The sequence below is a fragment of the Acartia tonsa genome, chromosome 1 (genome assembly GCF_053477335.1).
Source record: "Acartia tonsa isolate MP-2025a chromosome 1, ASM5347733v1, whole genome shotgun sequence".
NCBI lineage: Eukaryota > Metazoa > Arthropoda > Copepoda > Calanoida > Acartiidae > Acartia > Acartia tonsa.
This window is the reverse complement of record NC_137260.1, coordinates 51,268,196-51,282,822: the sequence shown is the minus strand read 5'-3', so window position 1 is coordinate 51,282,822 and position 14,627 is coordinate 51,268,196. Positions and strand designations below refer to the sequence as shown.

The window sequence follows — 14,627 nt, the reverse complement described above, 5'->3', positions numbered from 1 at the left end:
GGGTTAAATATAATAAAAAAATTGTATTTTAAAGATGTACAAAAACAGACGTTTTGAACATATTTTTCTGTCTATTTAATAATTAAATATTACTATATATTACCCCTTTAATTCCGATTTAAGTGATTTGATAATTATTTAACCCTGATAATTGAAATTAAGCTCTAGATAAAGGAACAGGGTTAAATACTCCGCGATTTAAATCATGTATGGTTTGTCTTAAGTTATATTTATTTTTTAGGATAGGTTTATGCACCTTAGAAGGTTTAAAAGGGAAATGTGAAAGGAAATAAAACAAAAATAAAGAATGATAAAAATCGCTGAACATCTATCCCTATTTCTGGTCAAATTAAATAAGATAAATCTACACAAATAAAAATTCTGCTTTCAGAGAAAGTTCTAGATGAAATATGTGAAGTGGTGAAGTGAGTTGCAATAACATTATAATTGTTATTCAGTGTTACACTAAATAATCACAAATAATAATCATATTTACAGGGGGATTATCTATCTACTTTAGTGAATTACAGGGATTTAGGGAAACGGAATTAGTTAGAATTTTGATATTTCCAAGCAAAAGATTTTTTTTGGAGATAGTTGTAATCATTTTTTTGTTGATAAAAGCAAATAGTTTTTAAAAATTTTATTGGCGAGACTAAAAGAGGAAGTAGCATTTCTCTATTCTAAAGAAATTCACAATACAGTCATGCCAAAGGATTCATATTAATTTGAATTAAGTTTCATTAAGATGATGAAAAGTGCCACTAATAAATTCTCCAAAAATATTAAAGTCTTTTCGTGTATGTTTTTTCTTAATCCTGGAAGAAATTAAAAGCTCAACTACCTAACCTTTAAATCCCTATGTAAGGCATATAGAAGGGTGGTGAAAAGTTTGATAATGATTATTAGTTAAATCAATGGTCCGAGAAGCGAATCTAAAGATTTGTCACACTTATGAACTATAGCAAGGTACATAGACTAAAATATCAAGAATTGTTATAGGTATATGGTATTATACTATTTTATACATAGATAATAGATATAACAAAATCTTTGATAAATGGTACATATTACGGCTAAGAAAAAGATTTTAAAAGAGTAAAAATACACCAAAATTTAAGTAGATTATGTTATAAGAATAAAAATAAGTAGGTACCTAGTTAAAGTAATGGGGCTCTTTTTTTCAGAAGTGTCTTAAAAATTTTAAGTCACATATATAGGTTTCTAGAACCAAAAAGCCACTTCCTAATTAGAGAGTTTTAGATTTATATTCTTTGCCTCCCCCTTTTTTTTTTATATAAAAAAGGGGAGGGCCGACCCTTATAAAGCATAAGAACATTTCGCCTTATGAGACATAAAGCAAAGTGTTTTTAGTAATGGTACAGAAACTTAGTTGTAAAATATGTCAGAAACAGGACAAAGAACGAGAAATTAATCTTCTATCACATTTTGATATTCAAATCCCTCCTTTGGTAGATTAAAATTATTATCGGATAAAGTATATTGTCTGTTGAACCTCTCCACTCTACAAATCAAAGCTACCGGAGGAAGAGCTAGATTATAAAATTTGAATGAAAGATTTATTTTTAGTCCATTGTCCCCTCTCTCTCCGAAAATCAGTTCTCTTAGCCAAATGTTCTAACTCTATTTTTTCTATGGAATAGTCAGAGTGCGAAGGTTGCTTTCTAGTCCAGCGCTGTGGTTTGAAAATTAGTTGATGGATTATCATAAATGAATACATAAAGCCACCTGGTTCTATCAATATATGCATAGTCAAGGGATGTATATATTTTCTAATAATAAAAAAGCAATAAGTATGAAAGACAAAATTTTGAGTAATCTTTGAAAAATAGAAAAGAAACAAGGATTATTACGATCAATATTAGAGAAGCTGTTTGAAATTATACGGACCTAGCCTAATTATTTGTAGGGTATCTCCATTACTGAAAGCGCAATAAGTACCACTTTTAACTAAATAAAGTGTATATACACTAATATCTTTGAATTGAGGGGGGGGGGGGTATATCTCAAAACCAGCCGCAAGACATCCTGTTACTTTTATAAAAATTATAGTTTTAAAACGAAGTCAATGACTATTATGACACTGTCATATCTTTTAGAACAAATACACATACAACATCCTAATTGTTCGTCAATATTAATAAAATGGGAAGCAACTATACTATGAGTTTACGAACATGCCATTATTTTACCATCTGCACTTTTGCATGTTTAGCTCTGCACATTTTAAATATTATATGTATTTAACATAATTTTAAATATGTCGGGTGTCCAAAAAACTATCAAATAACTATTTTTTAGGGGGGAGGGGGTGTAAGCATTTTTAGGGGACGATTACTGTTGGTACTGTGGAGGTACTCTGTCCCAGATAAAATGAATAGACATCCTACCTCTTTTAATTTTAATAAAACCTTTCCAGTACAAAAGCTTCACTGTTAAGGAGAGCATTATCAGTCTAGCGGCTACAGGATGGTAAAAATTCATTAAAGTAGCCAAAACGTCAATTACCCTAAATGGTATAATGTTATAGTTAAACAACGATTTTTTAATTAATAACTATGAGGGGAAAATCTAGATCGTCTAGATTTGTTGGACACCATGCATGCATATTTGTGCGATTGATACGTTCATGTGTTTATGTGCGTGTACGTTATAATAAAAAAAAGATATTTAGAAAATATGCATCACTAGGAAGAGATTGACTATCCACCAGATAGAAAGATAGCAAGACAGAGACATATACAGGCAGAGAAGATAGCAAGTTTGACAAGTTGTCTTCCGATACTCTGGAGCCTGTGACACAAGAGGCCAGTCCTAAAGACACTTAAAGTGACAGCATAGTTCCCGGCTATATCCTGCATAAATCCTGTTGTGATTGTAGCCGTGTCCAGGAACAGCCTGGGTATTAGTTGCGTGATAATCCAGCACTAGTGGCAGCCACAGTCATGCAGTCACACGAATATCAGGTTAGACTATTTTATTAGTGTTCATACAATAATACCAATTCATATGTTAGCTTAAAAATTTAGTTGTTAAATTTAAATATAAAGCGAATTGGTCTAAAAATAAATCTCGTTTTATCTGCTTTTTACTTCGCTAATGTAGTTTATATGAACGATAGGCAAGGGAATCTTCTCAATAAAATTCAGAATTAAATTTCCAAAACTGAGCCTAATAAATGTAATATAATAAAGAACAAATAGAGTTATAGAGGAGCTTCGGTACTATTTAATAGACAATACAATAGATTTTTTTCTAAATGATATTACCTTTACTGTATAGATACTTGATTCTGTACTTAATAAGACCCAGAGTAAAACAGCTGTGTGTGTGTGTGTGTGTATGTGTGTGTTTGTTCGGTATAATATTTCATAATATGTCAATGAAAAAAATTAATTGTCTTTAATTTGATACTATTATACAACAAATATTATACAATATTAATTAGGGTTAGTGACCTATAGGGTTGAGAAGGATGTTACATTTGTAACTAATAAAGAAAGAAAATCAAACAATTTGAATAATAGGAATAAAATTTTTATTGAACTGTAAATTATACTTGTGACAAAATTATAAAAATATATTATCTCATTTGTTGGCTTAAAACTTTTGTTACCTACTTATTTGACCTTGATTGGTTGGTTCAAAATAACAGTGTCCAAACATTTGAACTAATAATTTTGATCTACAGAAGGGGTAACTAACTTTGGTTATCTATCATCATAAACAGACCAATGCAAATGACTAGCCGAGTAACTAAACATCTATATGTCAATTTCATTTCCGTAGGAAAATGAAGATACTAGAATAATTTTGTAAAATCTTGTAATTCGTGTTTAAGAACCCAACTCATGAAGTTGCGTATTATAGTAACAGGAATAAGTATTCAACGATTAATATCTTTGTTGTGTGTTGAAATTAAACTAATAGATCTGTGCTTTAAATTATCTTAAAACAAGGACGACAATATCCATAAAAGCGAATCTTAGCAAATATGACAATCTAGCAAATAAGCATTTAGATGTAATTGATGTTGATATGAAGGAAACAAAAGTTGTGCCTGATTGTCACAGAAATCCCACTTTCAGAAATTACTTAATAAACTAATTTTGTCGTTTATAAGTCTGGTTTTAAAACAACTTTACAACTCAGCTTGTTTAAAATCGACTCACTATCTGGCTGTTTTTATAGAGTTGCTTCACCTTCAAGATTATACCTCATCGTCACAAGGATCCTCTACAATAAATGTACAAAAACATTGTTTAACCAAAAATTTCGGAAAATATATCCGCGATCCCGCGTGAACTCGCGTATTTTTCTACGCAGGAAGTTATCGATTTCAAGAGTTCCTGAATTGAATTGATTGCATCTGATGACACATTAGCATCATTTATTTACGGCACACATGGATACACAAATCTTTAGTAGCGCAGCTACTCTTTTTAGAGGTGTGTCCGTTCTTCTGAACGAATTATGACAAATTATTGGATGGATAGATTTATAAAAGCATCGCTCAAAAGCTAGCCATGGTAGTTAATTTAACTGGCTAACACTTTCCTACATTTAGGTAAAATAACTTTGACTTCCTATTTAAGGGTGTCTCTTTCCATATTTCATTTCAAATTCAGAATTTTTGGTCTATTTAATCATTTCTTAATCCGTGATCGTTTATATTGAATAAATGTGGTTGTGTATCTGTGTTCATGGATTCAGGGAAGATGTATGGAATTTTTTACTTTTGTCTGGGATCATAAAACAAATTAACAATGGAGTTAAATTCATTACTCCTTCTGTAAATTGGTTGACAATTTTGTTGAGCCAACTGATAAGAAACGTTATCATAAATTTTTAAGTACCATTTTAATATACAGCCCAATATCCCCTCCCCCGGCCCTTAGAACTGTGTTGCTTGAGAGTTTTCGGGTACAGATTGATTTATCTTCAATTTACCTATCCCTTCCCCCCCCCCTGATTTGTGTGTATGTGTGTTAGCGATCGCATGAAGTAAGGTATGAAGACATAATTTTAGTGGTATCTCTTATGATAATGGTAATAATCATAATATTAATATGATTATAGTTGTGTGAGTGTGTGTGGAATGTTTATAACCTACCAACAAAGGCGTATATTATTAAATATTGGGCATTGTTGTATTTAACCAAGAATTTATTTATTATTTATAATATAATTATTTAGGACTATCTTCCTTATCAATAACAAGGATGGCAACCTCCATAAAAGCTTAGCTTAACAAAACAGACGGACAGACATACGAACAATGCATTTCACATTCAACATTACTTAGAAGTCTGAATGAAAATTATAGGTTTCTTAGTATGGACATACTTACATTTTAAGACTTGATTGTAGAGATGCTTCATCTTACAGATGTGATCAAATGGTTCTTTCTAAAAAAAATATTTTAAAAGCTACGCTTTGTTTTAAGTAATCTTTCTTGTTATAAGATAAACATTGCAATATCCCTTTTTTGCTATTGGAAATAATATAAAACATTTTTATTGATTCTTTTTATAGATAATACATATGTTATTTGCAGAGGTGTGGATTCACTTCCACTAAATATTAAATCCGCATAGTGTTGCATATTCAAATTATTATAGAAGAGCAACAAATAAGAGGGAAGCAAAAATATAAGTAGAATATACGTTGATATTATGACAGGGGAAATTTTTTTTGTTAATGTAGCTTGCTAACACGGAACTCGTTTATTGTTCAGTTAGCTCATCCAGTAGGAGGGGAGGGGATGGGGTAAAGGAGATGAAATAGGGGAATCGTTTATTAGCCCGCAGCAAGTTTTACCTCAGGGGTGTATATCAGGGGCGTCCAAGCTTTTTATTTTGGGGGGGGTAAAATTTTTTTAAGGGGGGGGTAATTTGGTTTTGGGGGGGGTAAAATGGCGCGCGAAGCGCGCCGCAAATTTTTTTTACCCCCCCCCAAAATTTTTACCCCGGGGGTAAAATTTGCTTGGGGGGGGTAATTACCCCCCCTGAAATCTGTTGGCAGGGGTAAAATTTGTTTACCCCCCCCAAAATTTACCCCCGGGGTAAAATTTTTGGGGGGGGTAATTTAAATTTTATAAAAAATTTAGTATTAAAAATGCGCGCGAAGCGCGCAAAAATTTTTTTTGTTAGAGATTTTCTATTTTGGGGGGAGTATTTACCCCCCCAAAATGGTTTGGGGGGGGTAAATACCCCCCCCAAAATCGTTGGGGGTGCCTACGGCACCCCCAAGGTAGGGGTAATATTTTTTTGGGGGGGGTATTGTTCACAAAATTTTGGGGGTGCCTACGGCACCCCCAAAATCGTTTGGGGGTGCCAAATGGCCCATTACCCCCCCCCCTTGGACGCCTATGGTGTATATTCTGCACAAGATTTATTTTTTTCCCCTGCTACAATTTTTAAAATTCTTTTTCCCCCCTAGTTTTTTCTTACCAAGTAGGGGGGGGGGAATGGAAAAATATTTAGAGAACTCTATATTTTATTTATTTTATCCCCCCTACCAACCATTTTTTTAGTTTTTTTTACCAAGGAGGGGGGGGGGGGAATGGAAATATGTTTTCAGTTTTCTTAATTTTTACATTTTTTCCCTCCAACCACTTATTTTTTATTTCCCCCCCCCCCTCTCCCCCTGAGCAGGGGATCCCATGTAGAATATACACCCCTGTTTTACCTATTAAAATCTGGTGTAAGATCCAAGTAATGATTTATCCACTGAAGCAAATAAGAAGGGTCAATTTGTTTTGTTGTATTAAAATGCGTTTCTTATTTGATGTGAAACATGTGTGGAAGTAAATGCATACCATTTGTAGAGTATTGATATGTTAATGGCAATTAATATTGATATCAATAGATAAAAAGAGCATGATTTTCATTTCTATTTGCCCAGTAAACATGGGATTTGAGTTATTTGTGTCTCTACAATTAAAAAAAAAACATACTTTACTAAAACTACCTACCTACCTAATTTGGTCCTTTTAGCTGTATTACAAAAGTATTTTTTTATAAATGAGGTCATGAAATGGAGAAAATTGTATTTGATTTATTGAAAAGTTAAAATTCAAGGAATGTGTCGAATATCTTTTTTTTGCACCACAACGTACCACCTTGAACAAAAAATTATTAATTTAGATTAGACTTTTAATATATTGTCTACTCTATATGTCCTATTTGTCTCTTTAGACATGCATTATCCATATACCTTTTATTGTATATTCTATGTCTATGTTATCTGTGAAGCTTAGTCTATATTTCATTATTATCGAATCTATAATTTATCTATGAAGAAAAATTTACTGTTTTGATGTATTTACTATTTATTCTATACATTATTTATCCATGGAGGCATGCATCTGCTATCCAGAGTATCGGATATATTCTAGGAATCTGAAAATAACTCTTTCATATCTGTATCACATTCTTGGGAGTAAATCTTCTATATAATACTTCATGTATGTAGGTCTGCAATCATCTTAGTGAGGTAGAGAAGAGAGTTATAGAGCTTCATGATATAAACTTTTTTTTAAAAAAAGTCAAAGAGCTCCGCTTGTATTAGATGTAACTATCCTTGTTACATTTTATTGGGTCAGGTTTTGCAAGATTTTTCTAATTTTTCCAAAACAATAAATTACAAATATATCTATCTAAGTATTTTAAAATTGAAAATATAGAAAAATTGACAATTATAGCAAAGAGATGGTTGGGCCTTTTTAATATATATAGTATAAATCTTTAAAGCTGCTTATTATAGAGGCAATAAATCTATATATATAGTTGTATAACCAGACAACTTCCTGGATCCTTCTGTTTGGGGACCTTTCTCGTTTGCTAGCAAATTGGTTTCTGCTCTTTTGTAACGACTTCGCTGTCTAATATTTCCGACGCTATTGGTTGATTTTCAAAGATCCAATTAAAAGTCGGCACATGGACCTCGGGATGGGGACATACAGTCATTTAACCCCCCCCCCCCCCCTCTAGTGTCTTATTCTAATATAAAGGCCCTAATTTATTCTAAGTACATATAGTACGAATATGAACTCTGTACTAATTAATAGGTACACGACTTGGGTCATTAGTGTTCTTGTTTGAACTTTACTTGGAACCCATTTGTTTTTACTTGACCGTGCTACAGAGAAAACTAGGTAAGAGGAGTTCTTAGAGCTTTTTAATGCTCAACAACACTAGAGTTACTGCCTAAATTGACCTTACTATCTCACTAACATTATAAACTTCAAGAACTGCCTAGATTTGTTTTCAAATTGAAATACAAAGCACGTTTTGTTAAACATAGATTAATGCATAAAAACATTTTAAAAGCTTTCTACAGAATTGTTTATTTATTTTCAGAAAGTTTTTTGAATTTATATTAATAAATACCTTATCTAAAAGGTGATAGATACACTAAGTAAATTAAACGAGTTTAGTTACTTTAATATTCGGGTGCAAATAACACAAAAAATGTGTTCCTTAAAAAAAACAATTTAGAAAGTTATTTAAAAGAATTACACATTCACAAAATACTATTTCATGGCCTAAAATTAGGCATAACTTTATTAATGCTTAGGGATCTAAAGGAATAGGGATGACCGGTAAAGACACAGAACTATACATTCCTTAGATTACAAGTTAATTGGAGACTCAACGTGATAAACCAACCAATTAAAATTTAATAAGTCTCCAAAGATGTTGAGACAACGAATAAGAAGACGTTATTATAAAACTTTTAGGATTTAAAAACCCAATGTCTCCTCCCCGATAAATACTGCATTGAAAACTGCATGGTAAAAGTTATAGTTCTTTCTGCTGTATGCTATACATCATTGAACATCTTATTTTTATGCTTTATTTCATTTCATTGAACCTACACTTTTAAATTTTTGTAATGATATTAATTGACGGACACGATTATAGAGAAGCACCGCTTTTACCAATAAAATTACTATTTGTCTATTAAAATTAGTTAACTGTAAAGATGCCCATTTTATATTCTCTTATTTACTTAGGTCCAAAAAAATACTTCATCCCTATTTAAAGAGAATAATGGTAGAGTGTGATCCAAAGTATACAATTTTAGGGGGAGGGAGGTGTATTCTGATAAAGTTTATACGAGAAGTTGATGATTGCAGATTATTATTAGAGAGTTAAATAGGTGTAGAAGACTATGCGTGGATATTATGACAGTGGAAAAATTTTCGTCAATTTAGCTTGTTAAGATGGAACTCATTTATTGGTCAATTCGTTGTTATTCTAACCCGCTGCAAGCTTCACTTTTTTAGAGAATAAGGAAATCTGGTCTAACATCCAAATAATAATAAATCCACTGAGGGATGATATTGTTTGAAATTTATATTAATAAATAGTGCAGTTACTGTTTATCTTATGTAAGTATGATTTTTTTTAGTTGCGATGTAAGAAGTTTTATATGTAGGTACCAATAGCCATTAGATAAATTCAAGTATAAAGCATCATTAATGGTTGGATTGTTAGTTGGATAGTATACAGTTTTTTTCTATTTTATTCTGTTTTTCTACTACGCATAATTGTTAATTGTTTTTTTTAATACAAATCTGTATTTTGTTGGGTTTGCAGTTAACATACTCAATTTATTTTGAGACAAATGATCTATGTCTATGGGTATACATTGATATATAAACACCCTAAACAGTTAGACTCAGAAGATTTTATTGCTGTACGTATTTACCGTATTTGTGTGGTTGGGGGTCCTCTCGCAGCTTTTATTTGTCATTGGTTTACAATTGTTCAAAGCAAAGCTTTTCTACAACAATCTGTCTTTTAACTTTCTAAAATTAGGATAACTTAAATTTTTTTATTTATTTTAAGTTTTTAATATTTGCATATCATCTTTATAAAAAGTAGTCGGTGTGATTGTTTAATTCATAAAACCTTTTTTTCTACTTAATTTTTGATTATTATTGTCATTTTATACATTAACTAGCCACTGCGCCCCTAACATCTAGAGGGCTCTTCATAAAAAGGGGTAGATAGGGGACAGAAAAATAGCCTAAAACCATCCCAAGGATCAAATCTTAAATTAAAGTAGCCTATAATTGTTTTGTTACCTATGTGAAGCTTTTTTTTTTATAAAGGAGAACTATGTAAGGGTCCTTATGTTTATAGATTATAGAGAAGCCATTATAAATCATTATAAAAGTCTAGTTTTTAACATGGTGAGTTGTGAGTGTTTTTATCCTTGTTTGGTTTACGATTATTTGATAATGGACTAAGTTAAAAATAAATACATATACACTATATCTATATATTTATAAACATACAATGCTCGCACATGCTTAGTGTTTAAATAAACATAAATACACAAAAAGGTCCTAAATATTTTTTTAAAACTCTAAACATAATTTTGTTTAGTCATGTGTAATCTTGTAATAAACAAATACTTACAACATCCATAAGAAAAGATGGTAAATTCTCTCCATTTGCAAGCCAAACCCTCACACCCCCCCCCCCCCCTTCAATTTTATAATAATTCTTTAAGAATTTGAAGAAAGGAATTGACTTGCTCACTGGCTTGTCCAGGTACTTGGTACATTACCAATTTTTCATTTTCAGTTTCTTAGATCTTGCCTGACACACTACTATACTGTAATACCTCTACAAACTTGGAACTTATAATATTCAAGATGTTAAAAAAAGTTAAGAGATTGAATCATTCGGTCCACTTACAAATCAGGGGATTCTCCCCAAAAAGATTGAGGATCACCACAAACAATGGTGTTTTGAGTGGTGTGTGTGTGTATTTTGTGGTAGCAAATGGATCCCTTTTTCTACAGTAGAAAAAGGGGTGGGTGAGAATTTATAAAATATAGGGCCCTTTTACCAAACAATATTTAAATAAGATTATCAATTTAATGATATTTTATATGCTAATAACTTACAGGGGCAGATTTTCTAGAAGTTAGTGGGGTTAGTAAGTAATTTAAAATTCAAAAAAAAATAAGTAAAGCTACCCTCCCTTAAAATGATTGAAACCTCTTCAGGATATATATGTTGCTTCCTTGTAGAGGTTGACTCAACATGTTAAATGATTTTCGAGATCTTGGACAGACCTGCATACATCATACCTCTTTATAAAAACTAAAACCAAATGAGAAACCATTGAAGCTAGCTAAGAATTAAGATGATCTTATTATGTTTTAAATTAAAGGCTTTTCATTAGTACCTAAAGGTTTTGATTTGGAAGTTTGTACCAAGGTAGTTTATTAGGGCTCCATATGTACAGAGTAGTAGCTTAGGGTACAATAAACCTTCGATAATTCTAAATTTTCGGGGTCAACCCCTTTCTGGTTGAATTTGAAGGGTACTATAATTTAGTTTATTTGATCAACATGCATCTTTTTTTTTATGGCGAATCCACTTTGTAATGTTGGTCTGTCTGTCAGTAATACTAAATTTACATAAAGTTAGAGAAAATTTAGGAACTCTTTATTGGTGGTGGGGGGGGGGGGGTTGGCGGGGGGGGGGGGGGATGTCGAACTCCTCCAATTTTCAATTTTAGTTTTTAAAACTAAACTATTTTTTTTATGGGGGGAGGATTTTTCTTCTAGGAGCGATTTCTCTTGGGTAGGGTGGTGGTACCATCCCCCAAAATAGTTATAAAACTTCCTATGATCTATGAGAAGCTAACCTGTACAGGAGAACCATATCGGTTGAGCGGTTAGCGAGATCCTTCGGTACAAACAGACAGACTGACGAACATCCTGTTACTATATAGCTTCAATAACAATATACCAAAAATAATATCCTAATTCCTAAATTGTTTAGACTCTACAAAGCTCCGCAATTATTTAACAAAATCTTCCTTGTTTATTTCTTTCTCTTGCCAATAAGTAAGCAAAAAATATGGCAATTTCCTGTTGTTTTGTTTTTTTGCAACATTATTACCCCCCTTCCCATGCAAAATATTATATTACTTTGCCCTTGGTACTACATAGTTTTTAGTAGCGAAGCTACTCTATAATTCACTTTGTCCGTCCGTCCGTCAGTCAGTCCGTCAGTCAGTCCGTCAGTCAGTCCGTAACGCTATGGGGGAAATGGGATTTACTCAGCTCCTATAAAAGATAGAATGCTGAAATTTTTTGACAACATTCCCATCATTAAGGAGCACAATTGACTATAAAACATCATTGGCGTTCGGACCGATTTTTAGCAGGTTTTGGGCTATTTTTATATTTTTCACACTTTTCTCCATATCTTCAGTGTTTATGGTCCGATTTTCAAAATTTTTTCAGTTACAGATATCAAAATTAAATTTCCCGTCGTTTAAAGGAACAACCATGAAGGCCAGACTGCCTTTTTAGCAGGTTTTAGGCTATTTTTATATTTTTCACATTTTTCTCCATATCTTCAGTGTTTATGGTCCGATTTTCAAAATTTTTTCAGTTACAGATATCAAAATTAAATTTCCCGTCGTTTAAAGGAACAACCATGAAGGCCAGACTGCCTTTTTAGCAGGTTTTAGGCTATTTTTATATTTTTCACATTTTTCTCCATATCTTCAGTGTTTATGGTCCGATTTTCAAAAACTTTTCAGTTACAGATATCAAAATTAAATTTCCCGTCGTTTAAAGGAACAACCATGAAGGCCAGACTGCCTTTTTAGCAGGTTTTAGGCTATTTTTATATTTTTCACATTTTCTCCATATCTTCAGTGTTTATGGTCCGATTTTCAAAATTTTTTCAGTTACAGATATCAAAATTAAATTTCCCGTCTTTTAAAAAAAACAATCATGACGACCAGACTGCCTTTTTAGCAGGTTCTAGGCTGTTTTTTTTATATATTTAACATTTTTCTCCATATCTTCAGTGTTTATAGTCCGATTCAGACATAGTACCTTGGGCTGACGAAATTAAAATTCATGTAATATTGCAAATTTGCGACAATAATAATTACCCAAAATAACATAAAATTTTGTTTGAAAATATGTAATATCCATCCATTAACAAGGAAATAAGAATCATTAAGTCTCAAATAGTCAGAGAATTGCAGACTTAATTATGTTTTGTGAATGTAAATTTTAGCTTTAGAAACAATTAGCGTTGCAATATTGTATAATAACATATATATTGCTAGGCTAATGGATTTTGTTTGTAATATTCCAATGTTTTTTTTAAAATATGATAATTTTAGTTTATTATAAAATCACTAAACCTAGCAAAAATCTTTTAATGAAAAATATTCTTATTCTTTATTATGTACCAGCGGCTACGCCCCTAGAGGCCTCTAGGGTCACTTGATGAGGGGGGAGTTTATTTTTTTTGTGGGGGGGGAAGGGAAATTTTTTTCTAGGGGCGATTTCTCTTGGGAGGGTGGTGGTACCCTCCTCCAAAAATAGTTATATACCTTCCCAGGACCTATGAGAAGTTACTGTGTAAAGGAAAACCCAACCGGTTCAGCGGTTAGCGAGATCCTTTGGTACACACAGACAAACACACATCCTGTTACTTTATTATAAGGATGATATTTTTAAAAGCGAAGCTTTTATATAATTAGGATCAGTTTGTCCATCCGTATGTCCGTCCTTGATAAATAGCTTTTATTCATTAATTTAGGCATGTTAGAATTGTCCTATCGATTTCAAACTTTGCATGATGATACCATACCTCTAGTAGTTAGGTACGATATAGACGTTGAGAAAGATGTAAAACACATAATTCACCATATAATTATAGTTGTCAGAAATTTAGTTTTCCTTATTCAGTTTCTTATCAAAGACGAGGGAGCATATTAATTTATAGAGTAGCTGACTTATATTTATATTCTTATTATTAAGTTCAGACACTATACAAGTCTTTTGTCCGTTTGTCCTACTGTTTCAGTGCTTCGCTTTTATGGATGTTGTCATCCTTGTTATATTTTGATTAGGCATACAATAAGTTTTTATTTCACAAAATAAACTTCTCTTTCATATTGGTATAAAAATGGGTATTATTGTTTTAAAAGCGAACCTCTTTATTTATAGAAATTAGAAATGACCTGTCTGTTCTTTCGCAACGGATAGTTATGACCAATAGTTTAGGCAGGATCTAAGACTTTCCAATAATTACGAATATCTAGTAGATTCTCTATAATATCCTTATCCTATAATACAAAGTAGTAAGTTTTTTTTGTCTGAAGCTAAAGATCTCGGAAATTAGTTGTCCGAATGGGTTGTACTTTTCTTAGGAGGTTTATAAATGTTTATAAAGGTAGTTTTAGGTTATTTTGCTAACATTTCCGCCTTTCCTAGAGGCTATGGGCGAAGAAACTACTTATTATTATTGCAAGAAGATAAATCAACGTATGATTTATTTTGAAATGAAAATGTAAAAAGAATATTGTTTTCACATTCTAAATTAGTTACACTCCAATGGTTATTGCAATAGATATGCTATAGTAGATAGTGAAATCAATAATCAATCATTAGAATATTTTTTCATCTAAGACATTAATCATTTACTTTCAAATACTTTCTTATTAGTACAAGTAAATGAAATCCAATGCCCTTTAAAAAGCTCAACTTATAGACATTCAAGCCTAGGACTTACAGACAAACTTCTTGCAATTAAAGGGAAGGT

At 31.9% G+C, this 14,627-nt stretch overlaps 1 protein-coding gene across 1 annotated transcript in view; it reads left to right on the top strand.

Moving 5' to 3' along the window:
* Positions 1–863: 863 nt before the first annotated feature.
* Positions 864–14,627, top strand: part of por (Protein-serine O-palmitoleoyltransferase por) — a 174,587-nt gene continuing 160,823 nt past the window's right edge. Inside the window, exons 1-2 of the mRNA XM_080165882.1 lie at positions 864–969; positions 2,713–2,987. Of these exons, the coding sequence (XP_080022008.1) occupies positions 2,967–2,987 (21 nt within the window). The 5' untranslated portion in view covers positions 864–969; positions 2,713–2,966. The remainder of the gene's footprint in view (positions 970–2,712; positions 2,988–14,627) is intronic.